Genomic DNA, 16,177 nt, shown 5'->3' with positions numbered 1-16,177 from the left:
CTTTGGAGGAGAACGGTTCGATATCCTGGGTTTGTGTGAGTGAGGGGAATCTGTCGGTGGACGTGTTATCGTGGGAGAAGTGATGTACTTCTTCAAATCATTTAATTTATCAATATCCTAACATTGCACAGCTTGTCGGGGGTTACAAAGATAATATAAATATCATAAAAGGTCTTTATTTGAAACTGTAAATGACTTGATTGATAAACAGTTGTCAATTTGTGCAAAAAATTGGTGAGCTATAGTTTATTTTTTTATGCCTGGAAATACTATGTACTCTTGAAAGGTTTGATAGTATGTGTGTAATTTTGTGATTTTGGAGGGGGGTGCTCACTCCCGTCTGGAGTGAAGCATTGAAACCCAGTGCTGTTTTTTGGCTTTAATAGGAACTTTTTTTATGGTTTTCATGAAGGGACCGCTGAACAACTGGTAAGAAAGAAGCAGTTAAACTTTAAGCACTTCACACTTATTGTAAGCCCTCAGTTCCAGTGAAGTGGCCTTCCCAAAAAGTTTCTTTGCAATTAAAAATATGAAACAATGAAATACAAAGGCATTTTGAATATCTGAATGAAAATAAATTAAATTTATGTATAAATTACAAACCTCTCAAGTCTCTTAATTGTTCAATTGAAAGCGCTATCATGATCTCAGTATATTATATATATATGTAATTTTTTTTCCCACAAGACCTGTTAAAAACAATGATCCCAGTACACTACATAAGGAATCTGGATAATATGTTACACAAAGTCCTGGAGCTTTGGAGACGATAAATAGGTTTATGATAATTAACACAAAGTTATCATAAAGATACACCATGTAAGATGAGGTGGTAACACAACCCACCTTCACTTCAGGTGATACAACTGAGCATTACAAATTTCTAAATAACTTTGTATTTAGTTAAATTACTATACAACCTAAGTGACGTATAGTGAACATAAGGCCTCTGGGGTTTGGGTGTCTGTTTCAGGCCTTTTACTCTCTTTGCCTATTCGGTAATCCAGCAACAATCACATTAATTCACAATAAATAAAAACTATAAATGAGAAATGTGTCTTGTTCGCAGCATACAGTTTAAATAAAACATGATGTTTTTAAACACTGTAAGTAATGCATCGTGTGTGTGCAAATGTGAATCCCTTTGTCAAGTAGAATTTGACAGGATTTATCAAAGTAACACGTTTCAAATTCCTCCTGTCATTTATAGAACATATATCAACATTTAATAATCTATGATAAAACAAATAGATCTTAATCAATGCATTTATGAACTATTGATTATTTATCACTCCTTCTGTGGGCACCCATCAGTGGAGGCTGCTGTGTAAGTAGATAATGAATAACAAATAACATGGTGAAACAATTGTAATATCCTTTTAGCAGCTTTCTATTAGATCTAATGTGTCATAAACGTTTATTACATATTTGTATGCCTCTCATAATTTGCTCAACTCTTTCTGCGTCATGTAGAAAACATTAATCTCTGTGTGCCAACAAGTAACATACTTGTAGCATGTTTATCTGAACTTAGAAGTTGTTTGAATGAATGCTTCTTGGTTTGTTTGAATTTACATCACATAAAAGTGAAAAACAAACTACTAGTATGACAACTCTTATCAGTAGGGTTTGGTCTGAACATATTTATTTGGTTTCACTACAGTGCTTTAGTAGCCTAAAGCATGGAAATGTATTATTTCTGGTGCATTTAGAAGCACATAATTTGGCTACAAAATGATGCAATTATTCTGCAACCCACATTAAATTTTGATGAATTTGAGAAGCAGTTGAACCCTGTACAGTAAGTTCACAGTCAGCAGTAATCAAGAGGGGAATTATTTTGTTTTCTTTCCGGTAGATTATACCGAAACAGGCTCCAGTGCTTCAGGAGGTGCGGTGCGGTGCGGTAGCAGGAGAGGGTGAGCTTCAGATGCCGACTGCCACTTCTCCAGCTCCACACTCACCTCCACAGTCACTGGTCTCGGTTGGGTGGATGGAGAGTTGTCCGTGTTCACGTCCACCTCACGCTCCTTCTTTCCCTTCCCTTTGCCTGCAGGGCACAACATCGGGCAGGATTCATGAGGTCTGGCACACTGAAAAGGGGACTTTACTGACTGATTGATGAAAACGCAGATTAAATGTCAAGGCGTGGCCCGCTCTTTGGTTTAACACTTTAACACTGCTACTGGACATGAACCACATGTGCTAAATAAGTTTGTCCACAGCCGCTCTGACTTCCAAAGCAGTGAGGTGTGGTGCTTTTATCAAACATATTTTCGGATATTTCATCATGCAGTCATCATTTTAAAACAAATCTCTCACAATCTTAGCCTGATGATCTTATCTCATTCACCTTTTGAAGATGGTGTGTTTTTCTGCTTTGTACCACTGCCTCCTCTTTGCTTTGAGTCCTTCTCCTCTGTCTTCTTGTCCTCTTTGATATTCTTTCCCACGTCCTACGCATTAGTGAAAACCCACAGGAAATGATCATCAGTTTGACAGTTTCTCTGCCTGTAGCATCTGTCTCTTAGACATCATTACTCAGTATCCTGGCTGTGTACGTCCTTGACTTGCCTTTTCATGTGTAAGCGGAGCTTCCACTTCAGACCCAAGGTCACAGAGGACGTTGACCTTATGACCTCCTTTAACCAGGCTGTGCAGGGAGATGTGGACAGAGCCCAGGCTTCTTCTGATGGGGGCCTGCTGGACCAGTTCTGGGACAGATTTCCTCTTTTTGTCTTTAGACTTGTCTTTGGTCGAACCAGATTTGATTGGCGACTAACGAAATACCAAAGAAATCAATGTTTAGAAAATGATATCTGCTAAAACTGACTTTACTCTGGGCTGATGTGATGAGTTCTGGTGGATTCAAACCAGATCAGTTTATAACAGTCTTCAGCTGCGTAACACAAGACGTGATAGTCAAATGTAAAACACTTCTACCATGGGTAAATAACACTTCAACACTGTAGCTGCTCCCAATAAAAATATGACTTTATTCTATCATAATATAAAGCGGACAACGTTTCGAGCCTGGCTCTTCATCAGGTCACTGGTGTTGAGACATCTCAGCTGGTCACATTTATAAAATTAGCGGGGAACACCCATGGGTGTGGTCAGCACCTCAATAATCAATCAATTCATAAAACAACCAATATATCACAACAATATTAACCATGGGGTTTGAACCCACATACAAGTCGTACAAACAACAAAATAACAATCATAGACAGCAATAACTCCTTGAGAGGAAGATGTCATTCGTCAGAGTGAGTCTCTCTGTTATCAAATAGCTTCACCTCATCTCAGGTGAGGAGAAATTCAAAGTGAAAATAGAAAAATATGTAGAAAAAATAGTAGATATGCAAAAGAGCAAACAATATTCCAGATGATGTAGAAAAGTCCTACATGTAAAGACCCTATAGGTCAGTGGTTCCCAACCTTTTTTGGCTCGTGACCCCATTTTGACGACCCCATTTTGGCGACCCCCAATCATCAATCAAGATGCGCCAACTCAGATATTTTATGCTGCATTTTATTTGAACTCGATTTACATTTGAGAAAGTGAAAGTATAGAATACAGTTGTTTAAGATTATTTGTGGTGTTTTTTAATCAGAATTTTGAAAAGAATAATTATTAGTTAAAAAAATATTATTTATCAGTAATTTTTTTTAAATCAAATACTAGACATTTCAGGCGACCCCATTTGAACTCCAGGCGACCCCACATGGGGTCCCGACCCCAAGGTTGAAAAACACTGCTATAAGTGTTATTCCACTCAAAACCTTCATCAAAATCATCCTCTCAAGGAGTTATTGCTGTCTATGATTGTTATTTTGTTGTTTTTTTCAGGACCATTAAGGCTGTCATACGACTTGTATGTGGGTTCAACCCCCATAGTTAATATTTTTGTGATATATTGGTTGTTTTATGAATTGATTGATTATTGAGGTGCTGACCACACCCATAGGTGTTCCCCGCTAATTTTATAAATGTGACCAGCTCAGATGTCTCAACACCAGTGATCTGATGAAGAGCCAGGCTCGAAACGTCGTCCACTTTATATTATGATAGAATAAAGTCATATTTTTATTGGGAGCAATTACAGTGTTGCGAGTCTTTTTCTCTTCTTTTCATCACGTCTTTTGGACTTAGCACCAGGTAACATGGATGTGCATGTCTCTACCTTCCCTAAAATAACACTTTAGAAATAAGGTCTGTCTGGACAATAATTACTGTGACCCTACTGCATCTTATTGACCACATTTTTAAGGAGCTGACAACATGTTAAACTAATGTAACAATGTAAAATACCCAAATGAGGTGGTTTAACTAGTTGCTTGGAGCCACAAAATGGCCTGTGACCACTTAATTGTGTTGTGTGACTTTAATTTATTTTGGACTACTTGTTCGTGACTCAGTAGGTACAAAATGCTCAGCTCACCTCTTTCCCTTTCCCACCTTTCTTCTCTTTACCAGTCTGACTGGGTTTGGCTGCTGGGACTGGCTCCTCAGAGGCTGCAGGCCACGAAAGAACCTCAAATACCAAACAGCAGAGTATGAGTCACATTTGACACATTTTGCACATGAACGTTTCACCCCACAAAGCTTATTTATGTATACCTTTTCCTCCTCAATGCTAACATAAAGTCCTTGATTGAAGAATGTCTTTAAGCCACCGAGATCATTAATAACATACATTTGTGTGTCACTGAAGTCCATGCAACCGGACCAAGCCAGCTTTGATGTGCTGTGTCTTGATACTGTAGACAAGGAAATCATAAAAGATTTGCGCCACAGTTTTGCACACAACTATGTACAGAAACAGAATTAACGCACACAACACAAATAATTGTCAAGTCAGAGTGACATGGATCAAAGAATATACAAACAAACCACAGATTGAGTACTACGTTAAGGAAATTGTTGACACATGATAAAGCTTGATTAATGATCAGTCTAGTCATCCAGTTTCCAGCCAGTGTGTATGATTCTCCCCCTGCTGACTGTACATTTCTCTGACGGCAGATGTGTAAATTCTGCCGAAACTGATAAGAAAAAGTTCATTTGCATGTCATGGATAAATTGCTATGTTAAATTCACCCAAACATCACACTGACATTATTTCCAAACTCACTACACTGAACAGCATGTTCACATGTTGCGTGACTTGTGTTTTATCTCTATCTGTAGATAAAACTGCCTCCGCTCTATCAGCACTGGCAATTTGTTTGACAGGAATCCGCTGATCTGTGGGTCAAATCAGAGGACTGTTACCGTGAGCAGCCGCAGCCGCTGCAGCATCAGCGTGGCAGGTTTCCTCAGTGTTCACAATCGAAACTCCGCCGTCTGCTTTGGATGTTTCTCTTTCACAATTCTTGGCATCGCTGGAGGTGTCGTCCATCACATGTGCTGTTTCACATTTACTCCCACTGTCCACTTTCTGTCAAAAAGGTTGAGAGAAACAATAAAATAGAAATAGAACTAAAAAGCACTCACTCACTGAAAGTGAGTAAAAATAATGCAGGAAGCATGTTTACTGTAATACTGTGCAGATGTACTTCATTAGTTCTGTTTTTTTGGCAGCTTATCTCTGAACATGTTTATTCCAAAGAGAAACCCTTCATTTTTCACATTGACAGTGTTTAACATTGACTTAAGACCAATCTTGCAAAAGGAATGATTGTGTTGTGTTTTGTTTAATTTGAATGGTGCTCTGGGTGAACTTGGGTAAATGTATCTATCTAATCCAAACTACCAAAAAATGGCTGCCAAAAATCAATATGAACTTCCACACAAGATACATCAAAGCTTAGCTATTGATTAGTTTGTTTTTCTCTCATCTTCTAGTTTCCCTGGTAGATATTTTCCACCATGTATTATAGTGTCTGTGATAATTGTTTGAATTTGACTTGTGTGACTTGTGTATCAAGTTTTTGCCATCTAATGGATTTAATATTTGTATACGTCTTTTCTTATTGTAGATTGTAAATCTTTACATGCAGACAAAATCAGAACTTAAATAAACAGAGTTAGTTGTTTTAATTGTGATTTGTCAAGGTAAAGTTAATCTAATGCTTAAGCAGTATGAGTATTAAAATTTATACTACAAGGGTTGAAGCTTTGGAAGATAGATGCCTTTTTTTTCTTTCTCAGACTAATGAAACCTAACCCGAACCCTTACCCTAGCTGAAATTCCTAATGCATTTTTCTTTTGCTCTTTGCAGCCTGTACGAAGAGGTTGGCCTAGTTCAGCAATGAGTGACTCCTGAAGTGGAAGTATTGTCTCTTCTAACATTAACATTAACTTTTTTTTTTTTTTTTTTTAACGAGACAGTGTTTATCTTATAAAGAAACTGAATAGTGTTTGAGGGAAACATCACCAGGTATTCAGGACTGAAGAACTCGTATGTGATGAAATAGCTGAAGGAGACAACAGGGAAGTCGGGAGCATTTTCATCCACGCTCATCAGTGGGTCTGGGATTCCACTCACTCTGCCCACGCTCACCGTGGCTGACGCATGATCCACCATCAGATCTGTACAGAAGAAAAAGCCCCCGTGCTCTTATCTGTTTACTTGGGAAATGAAAAAAAGACACAGTAGCCCACAGGCCACAGTCTCACCGCTCATCTTGGCCAAGCCCCTAAAATTATGTCTTTCCTCAGGGGAGATCCATGAGTTGTCCAGGAACGAGAGCTCTGGGAGGCTGTCCACAGTGAAGCCTGGGTAGGAGGGCGCCAGGGTGAAGGGGTTTCCCTGCAGAACCAGCGTCCTGAGGCAGGGGAGTGTGGTCAAGGCGCTCAGTAGGGCCGGCTGCTCCTCAAACTCACAGTCACTGAGGTCCAAGCAGACCAGCCGTGGCCTGAGCGCAGGGACAGACATGGTGTTTACAAGGCAGCATGACTGTTTACCCCCTGTAGGGGCTTTTAGGCAAACATAACATTTCTTGTTGGGCTCAGGCTCTTTAAAGTGCTTTGGAAATAATTTTTGCTTTCTATCTGCAGTTCTATTAAACTGATGAAGAGGAAGCGTAAGAAATTAATGTTCCCTTTGGCTTACTGATTAGATAATCAAGCAGTCAGCTGATTTTATTAGGTTTCAAAGTATTTCCCCTTTTGAAATTCATGAGGAAACACAAATGATTATATCCACACTAAAATTAAAAAAAGGCCTTTTTGACCCAATGTAAAACATCATAGAAGGATTAGCAGAATTAACCGATTTTTTTCTTGTTACCATAAGTTCATGTGAATATTTAGGTTTGTTCAATTTGAGTTGGGACATTTTATTGTAGCGCTAAGTAAGAGTAATCAATTATAAGTTCAATGAATGAATGAATGTTCACTCAACCTATCAATGAAGTGTAAAAAGAAGCTAAACTAACATGTTAATAGACTTCCCAGCATGCACTGTTTGAGACTTAGAATTCTCCAGAAACCCAATGATTCATCGAAACTTGTGTTAAATTTATTCAGTGTTGTTTCTGTCTGTCTAATGAAAACATTGTGAATTATGTCCCCATAAGTGCTGCAGCTCACCACACTCTGGAAACATGAAAGGAAGAATACAAAGATGTCTGAATCAAAGTAAAAGAAACAAGAAGCTCAGTTTATGACCTTGATTTTATTACACTAACTCAATCAAACTCAATTAACAAACAATGCTAGTCTGTGTCGCCTAAATTGAATTAACTCACTTTAAAGGCAGCGGGGAAACCTACAGTCCTTGGTTGAAATAACTGATAATAATATACAGTGTGAGTGTGTATGACTGTAACCCTAACCCTGGCAACTTTGATATGAACTTATAAACTCTGACGCAGGCCGACCGTATGATTGAATTGTTCTCGCAAACAATAAAATCTTGACAATTCTGCTCGACTTCTGGTTTGACCTGGTTTATCTTCAGATCAGCTGACTTCCTGTGTGTGCGTGTGTGTGTGAATTCTAACCAGTGTCTTCCGGTGAGATTAGCGATGTCCTCATGGCGACCAAGGCGGTTTGAACTGAGGCTGAGGTACTGCAGGTGAGGAGGCGGGGAGTTGGTGAGACTGTTGATATCAGACAACCAGTTGGCACGTAGCTCCAAAATCTTAAAGGAAAAAAAAACGTTTATCATCATCATTACGTCACCCACATGACTTCTTTTCCCCACCTGGACATACCATAGTTATATCTTTATGATTCAGTTGTTCATCACAGTTCAGCAGAAACCGGTACAATTTAATTTAATCTGATAAACTTTTTCCTCACACTGGTACAGGACTGTGACTCACCTTCAACGTACTGGGAAGGTTTTCTGCAGGGATTTCTGAGAGTTTATTGGTGCTCAGTACCAGTTCCTCCAGCCTGGAGAACTTTAACAGGCCATCATCAATCACTGACACCTGCATGCGATGCAGACAAAACATCATCTTCACACTTCTTAAATACTAAAACATCAACCGTCTTTGTTCTTGGTGTTTTAAATAAGATCAAGTTGTCAGTAGAAATGTACAGTTTTGTTCAACCCAAGTACCACTTTACAATAAGACAACCTTATGAAGGATTTAGAAATGGTCTATAATTACCTTATTAGATCAGTTGTAGACAAGTTGTAACACTGTTTTCATACACTAGTGGGTGCTCACTATTTGGCAAGGTCAAATTAAATCCTTATTACTTATTAAGATTACGAATGTCATTTATATATGTGGTGAAAGGGTGTCTTTTTGTAAAGTGTAAAACCAATCACCCATTAATGGCTTACTTAAAGGCTCCTTTAGGCTAATCGGTCATAAATAAGACCACCCTCCTTTATGAGAGTTATGAGGTCTTATTGTAAAGTGGTAATGGACATTCTTCTCTGAGAAAACTCCAGCTTGCTGTGAGTGACATTTTGAGACTGTAGTAAAATCAAAAGTCGAAAATAATTTTATTCACTGAAATTTAAAAAATATCTCTGGATAAACAGTTATTGTGTATGTTTCACCAAACCTCTGAATGCTGTGGAAAGTCTCGGGGCCTTGTCAGCTGAGAATGGGTCAGGATTGAATCATTTGTTAATTTACAGAACAAGTATTTGGATCTATTACGGAAAATCAACACACTTACACCCTTGTCCACAATGTGTAGTGTGGTGAAGTGACGGTAAATGAAGCCAGTCTGCAGGCCTTCAGGTGAAAGCACAGCCAGCTCTCTCAGGGCTGAAGCTTGGGGGCTCCAGGATACATCTTGCCTCCATGGTGAGTGAGAGCAGCGGAGCAGGTCCACGAGGCCGTCTGTCTCCTCCGTCCCCTCTTTGGTCTTTCTCTGGCGACACAAGCACTGAGTTTACTGATACGGTATCTCATACATAAAGTAAACTAATCCGCACACTGAAGTGATCTTTAAAATACAAAGAGAAACTCACCCAGCTGCCATGTCCACAAGGAAAGTCAGTCAGACACAGGAGTCGAATCTGCTTCTCCAACACAGCAGAGAGAGTGTGTGAGGTCATGCCTGCGTCACATTCGATACAAAGGTTGAGGAACACAGAAGCTTCAGTATGTACGTGGTGTAGTGTAGTGTAGTAGTGTAGTGTAGTGTATGTGTGTGCTCAGTTTGCCTGAAGGGCCACCAGTGTATGTTTACAAATGGTCGTTGGTTGCCTGGCAACAGTTGGAGCTCGCTCCAGGAGCAATGCATCCAGCATGAGTGGATAGGCCTATTCACCTTATTCTCCGGGGCAACCATAAAAAAAAAAAAAAAAAACGCTATCACAGCCCGAAGCAACACTGTTAATGCACATAAGAGGCTGCTTTTAATTTCTGACAGCTGGACATTGCGCTACAGTACATGTAGATACAGTTTGGGTGCATATTTATCACACTGTCATAAAACAATTTAAAACAAAGACAACCAGTAAATATTTATTTTTATAAGTATGAGATAAATAAATAAATAAATAATGCATATTCAAAGTGCAGTGCATTCATGTCCTGCAGGCCAGTCAAGTCCAGTCCAACCCTCCACACAGTTCATACTTAGGAGGTGAGTGATGGGTGGTTGGGTGGGGCTAGGTTGAAGTGACTGGATGGGGATGGGCTGGGGGCATTGGCTGGGGGCATTGGCTGGGGCTGGGATTGGGTGGGGCTCCACACAGTTCTTGGGCCAGCGATGGCTGCGAGTTGAGCAGGAGGACAGCCCTCCTTCTCTGAGTCCTGCAGCCCGGGCATCGGAGACGACGCCCAGAGGGGGGCCACTCGAATGTGGAGAAGAGGGGGTGAGATGGGTCCTGAAGGATCCTGCTGACTTTCCTCAAGATGGAATGGAGCCAGCATGTGAAGGACAAGGTGATGATGTTTTTGCTCACACTGAAGGAGTTCAGCTTCCTCAGGAGGTACTGGTGTTGCTGGCATTTTTTAATAATCTCATCTGTGTTGTGGTCAAACTTCAACTGGTGGTCAAATACTGTACCCAGGTACTTGTACCTCTCCACTACTTCCACTGGTTCGCCGTGAATGGTGGAGACTTCAGTCTCAGCCAGCTCCCTCTGTCTTTTGGAGAAGGTCACTACCATCTCTTGGGTTTTGGTCACATTAAGCTCCAGACATGATCTGTCACACCAATCCACAAAGTCACTTAAAGACGACCTGTGGTGATGGGAGTAGCCAGACAGAAGGGACAGGAGGACTGTGTCGTCGGCAAACTTAAGAAGATGGCAGTTGTGGTGGGTAGATCGGCATTCATCAGTGTAGAGAATGAACAGGAGAGGGGAGAGAACGCAGCCCTGCGGTGAACCAGTTGAAGTGTAGATGGGATCGGAAAAAACGTTGTTAACCAGCACTCTCTGTGGCCTGTTAGTTACAAAATTCAGGATCCAAAGAATGAGACTGTTATCAAGATGAAAGCGGGTGGTGAGTCTTTCGAATATAACATGCAGTTTTAAATTATTCTTTATTAAAGGAAAAAAGCTATCCAAACCTACCTGGCCCTAGGGCTGGGTAGCCAATCCATCAAAAATTTACCGGCACCAATACCGATACCTTCACTTTGATACCGGTTCTTGAACTTTTTTCGATACCAATTCGATACAAAATCTTGAGTTGTATTTTTCTATTCCAACAGTAAATGAAAAAAGCAAGCACTCTCGCCGAAAAAGACAAAACTTGTGGTGGTGCACGGCTACACACGGCATGCTCAAAAATCCTTTAGGAAAGTTTTAATCAGCAGAGCACCAGGATAGGCAGGACACAGACGTTTCAACCGAAGTCTTCTGTGTCCTGCCTTTCCTAAAGGATTTTTGAGCTGGCTTTTCTCCCCTAATTTTTCTATTCCAACTAGCAGCTTCTAAGGGTCAACAGGTAGATCATCCTGGCATGTGTTACAACTACATTGCAGTCACTTTATTTTGATGGATTTTGCAACCTGAAAATGTTACTTAAAACCATTTTCATACATAATCTTTGTAATTCATACATTAAGGTTTTAAATACTGTATATACAAATGTGCTATATAAATAAAGATGCCTTGCCTTGCCTTGCCTTGCCATGCCTATATTAAATTGGATATTCTAGCTACCGGAGTATTCTTCTGTGCAAGGGCATAGGAAGGAGTTTAGGGGGGCATATCGGAAACCTGACAGAGCTGTAAATGGTTTGAACAGAAATATGTCATAAATGAACTACACTGTGGTAGCCTACAGCATTAAAATCAAGTTTGTTATAAATTTTAATTCAACTGTCTTTACTTATTCATTCATTCATTTTCTATACCGCATATCCTGCACTAGGGTCACAGGTGAGCTGGAGCCTATCTCAGCTGACTTCGGGCGAGAGGCGGGGTACAATTTTACTGTCACTGATTAAAAGAGTAAGAATAGAAGAAAGGAGATTTCAAAATCAAATATTTTTCTCCTCCGTGGTATAATTTTTGGTTGGGACAAATGCGCCAGCTGCCTCCAATATTGGAGGGGACATCCCCCTTGTTAAATCATGAACTAACTATGATAAACCAAATTTCTTGGAAAGCAGAGCTCAATTTCTCTCTCCACACCCTGCCTGGCCTGATCACTGGAAGACCTGTTGAATCAAGAAACCACTTCACTAGAACCCGTCCAACAAAGTGAAGGAGGCTGAGAGATCTCAAACAGCAACACACCATGCTGCGATGATCTAAAGAAATTCAAGAACAGATGGAAAAACAAGTCATTGACATCCTGTATGTCAGAGCAGGATTCATGCTTCCATCAATTACTGCACATCGTCCAGGTCCTGAAGCAGCAAAGCAGCCCCAAACCATCACACCACTACCACCATCATGTCTAAAACCACTGATTTCTTACACTTTCTGTTTTTTGTTTGTTTGTTTGTTTGCTTGTTTTTAATATTGTGGTAAACGAGAGGTTACCAGTAAGGGCGGCAGACTTTTTTCTTTGTTGAAGCATGCAGCAAACACCAAGAGCCTTAGATGCTGAGATATGACTGTGGTACTTTGGGTGTTGCATTTGTAGGGCACCGTTCACCACAATGTTGGGTCACAAAGCAAACACTTACGATTTGATTTTTCTGAATGATTGCCACACAGGCGTCATCATAACCGCCACCAATCAACAAAAAACTCCCACGGTTTACTATATAAGCTCAGTTGGCATCGGTTAACGGGCATTAACTCAACAACAAGCAAAAATCCTCACACCATGTCTTCCACTAAAGGTAAGCTGAATGAATCTTAACAAATCCATCAGGTCTAATCTTTTCTGCAGACACAGAGAGAGTAGACTGAAGCCTTGATGTAAAATTGCTTTAGAGTTCATCTGCTAATGTGATTTGAGGAATATATCAAACAAAATGTAAACATTAACTGAAGTCTGTTACTTTCCGTCAGCCTTGAGTTTTGACTCTCTGAGGCCACTGTAGTTCCTCTGAGACATGAGGAAGCTTCTTGTTGCTCACATATTTTGTATGTAACTTCTTGCAGAGCTCCTGCTTTCCTGCATTGTTATAATGCACATCTCCACCATGGCCTCCCAACAACTTGACCTGGAAAAGCTTGGGAGCTACTTGAAGGACGAGTTGTTTTTGCAAAACCTGATTCACACAGAACAGCTTTATGTAAGTATACATACCATCAGGGCCGTTGTATAGGGGAGAAAGGTGATGATAATTCTAGGGGCCCAGCGCCCAGTGGGGCCCACAAAAAAACCCAGTAGTCTAATCTTTGTATGACTGAATTATTCTGCATAAGACCCTGACTAATACTCATAGTAATGCTGCATTAGCATTAAAACAAAGTAGGCTAAATAAAAAATGATACATACATAGTCTAAGAAAAAAAAGTGGAAAAGTCAGGTGCCCACTTTTGTATTCTTTCAGGGGGCCCAGAATTCCTTGCAACGGCCCTGCATACCATACTTTAAGTAACAGTGACACTGAGAAACCCAGTCCTGCTCACCCCATTTTATTAAAATACAATTTTATATGATACATATACAGTAGCAAAGGCCGATTATGTATGTAACATTAGAAATTTAACTATATGACATTTACAGTATATCTTGATGTTGCCCCAGAAGTCACCTAACAGGGGATTATTTTGATTATTATCACCTATCTTATATACATTCTCTGGTTATATGAACATATATGTTTAATACCTGGAGGAACATTTTGTTAGTGTTCATGTATTTAAAAATATCCATATGATAACTTTTCATTTAGTTTAACAAGTAGCCAAATGGAAGTTATTACTTGAACTAACCTGCATTCGAAAAGGGCACGCTTTCTTGTGATTTTCACTCAGTTAAACATGTCTCTTCTAATTCTGGGCAAGCGGCCTCAGACTTTTAGACCCTGCTGTTTCTCGTGACATATATTTAATAACAGGCTTTGGGATCAATGTGTGTTGCCTATGTTACATTTGTATATGGGATGTGACATAACATAAAATGATCACAAAGTCAATCTACCTCTTCACTGTGGATGGAGGTCTCTGGACTTAATTGTTAACATGATGGCTCTCACTTCCTGTCCAGGTCAAAAACATATTTCACAACAAAAGACCCGGGGTAACGTCCCCTGAGAAAATAACTGTTCCAGTTGGAAACAGCACTGAGAAAATCCAGGACTCTATCTGCGCCATCAACGATTACATTGACAACCACCTACCAAAAATCATCAGGAGTATCACCACTCAGAGGCACCAGGACGACATCATCAGCAACATCACAGTGTTTCACACTCAGTTCAAATACGCTGTTCAGCTCGCAAGCTCTCAACCTGCTGCTGCTTTACAGTCGTGCCACATAAATATACCAACTCAAGACAAGTACAAAATGAAAAAGCTTGGTTACCAAATCATCCACTATACCAAGTTGTGGGTAGATGGTGTGACAAATAAAACCACCTCCTGAATGTAACTGAAAACACTTATTCTTTGAATTTTATATTTATTTTATATTTATATCAATTTATTAGTATTTATTTAAGGTATTTATTGGTATTTATTCTATTTATATAAAAAGATGTACTCTACATGTTTTGTCACCATTCTGTCTGACTGGTCACTTTGTCATGGTTTTAAATGTAAACTGCAACTAATAAAATATTTGATACAATGAACTGGCTTCACTGCAACCTCACTGCAAGAACACAGTTTGAGACTTCGTCAGTAAAAGATACCACACTGAGAAACCTTGAACAGGTTACATTTAATAAAGATGTGCAGTTTTTTTTTATCCCAAATTGAGTTTTTGGCAGATTTAATCTAAGACTGGGGGAGTTTAGAGGGAAAACTGAGTAAAATAAAATACCCAATGTTCAGAATGGAAAAACAGTTCGATCTTATCTAAAAAAAAATGGTAATAAAAGTGGTCCTTGAAAGATGGATGACAGACAGTTTCACATCACAGAGTCTGCTGCTGACTAAAGCCTCTTGCTATCATGGATTTCCGTGTCGGTAAGTATCTTCAAGTCAAGCTCAGAGTCCCGCCAGGTCTATTTTTAGACCAGGCAGCCGCACAACTTCAACTTCTGTGGGCCGTCTCTCTTTCTCTTCTTGTGTTTGTGTGTTCATATTTTAATGTGCTCTCTCACATGTCACTGCTCTAGCCCTCATCTTCCTGGTCCTGAACATCGCACCAGCAACCTGCAGGAGTATCATGAACGAGTCCCTGAACGAAACCATCGATTTAATTCAGAAAAGTATCCGGACCGCTCTGGACAAACTCGTAAGCTCGATTGCATTCCTCTAACCTGTAATAACAGCTCATACTGATAGAAACATGCAGATAGGGTCGAGAAGCTGCGAGCTCTGTATTGTTATTGCTGAGTCTGTAAACCATGCAGTTTTTCTTTTTTAATTGATATTGATTGAAAAAAAAAGAATAACTCTATTATGACTACTTTTAGGGACAATCAGAAATGTCATAGATCCCCAGTAGGCCTGTGATCTGCGTTTTCTATAGCCTACTTAAAAAGTAATATTAAGGGAGCTCATAGTTGTTTTGGGGAGAAGCTTTTTTAGTAGTTTTGCCTACCACATTAGGCTATTAGAGGTGGTCAGATCTAACAAAATAGGCTAAAAGCAGCAACTAGAGAAGATAGGCTACATAATGAAATTCATCACTACAGGATAAAAAATGTTTCCCTGAGTAGAAGTATAGAAAAGTTTTGTCATTGTGCTGTTATCACGTCGCCATCCCTGTGATGCTGTAGCGCTTCATATTATGTGGATTAATCAAAACAAATAATAACGTTTTATAAGAAAATACGTTATTCATTTTATAAAGTTACAAATATGAGAAAATAAGCTAGAGTGTGAAGTTAACATCAAATGAAAACAGACGATGTAAAGTGTTTCGTAGATAAATGTGGTCTCATCCTCTGATGTAAACTGTGTTGTGCAGGATAGAGACGAGCTGCTTCCCGACACAGCCTGCCCCCCCATCAACGTGACGGGCGGCCCCCTCAGCCCCTTCCTCTGCTTCACGGCGGCCATGTCCAAGGAGACCCCGGGGGTGTCGGACGAGCTGCTGAGCATCAGCCAGAGCATCGAGGATGCGACCAATGGCACCGCGCCACGCGACGGCTGCGACCTGCCCAAGTTCAAGCGCCCCATGGACAAATACAAGTTTGTCCAGTGTCTGCTGCTGCTCCTGGACCAGCGGCTCCGCAAAGTCTAGATATGATTTCACCAATATCAAAGGTGTATTTCT

The 16,177-nt window shown here is 40.1% G+C and overlaps 1 protein-coding gene across 1 annotated transcript; it reads right to left on the bottom strand.

Annotated features, from left to right (window-relative positions):
- Positions 1–1,447: 1,447 nt before the first annotated feature.
- Positions 1,448–9,489, bottom strand: LOC146981462 (leucine-rich repeat-containing protein 43-like). Its single transcript, XM_085788170.1, has 12 exons — positions 9,394–9,489; positions 9,096–9,293; positions 8,279–8,389; positions 7,955–8,094; positions 6,627–6,865; positions 6,385–6,539; positions 5,279–5,444; positions 4,625–4,764; positions 4,446–4,538; positions 2,575–2,778; positions 2,354–2,456; positions 1,448–2,050 (listed from the first exon to the last, which is right to left on the bottom strand). The coding sequence occupies exons 1-12, from the start codon at positions 9,478–9,480 to the stop codon at positions 1,860–1,862; spliced, it is 1,827 nt and encodes a 608-aa protein (XP_085644296.1). The 5' UTR covers positions 9,481–9,489; the 3' UTR covers positions 1,448–1,859.
- Between the last annotated feature and the right edge of the window lie 6,688 nt (positions 9,490–16,177).

Source organism: Trachurus japonicus, chromosome 9 (assembly GCF_045865225.1).
Source record: "Trachurus japonicus isolate A0001 chromosome 9, Traja_1.0".
NCBI classification, from domain to species: domain Eukaryota; kingdom Metazoa; phylum Chordata; class Actinopteri; order Carangiformes; family Carangidae; genus Trachurus; species Trachurus japonicus.
This window is presented reverse-complemented; position numbering and strand designations above follow the sequence as displayed.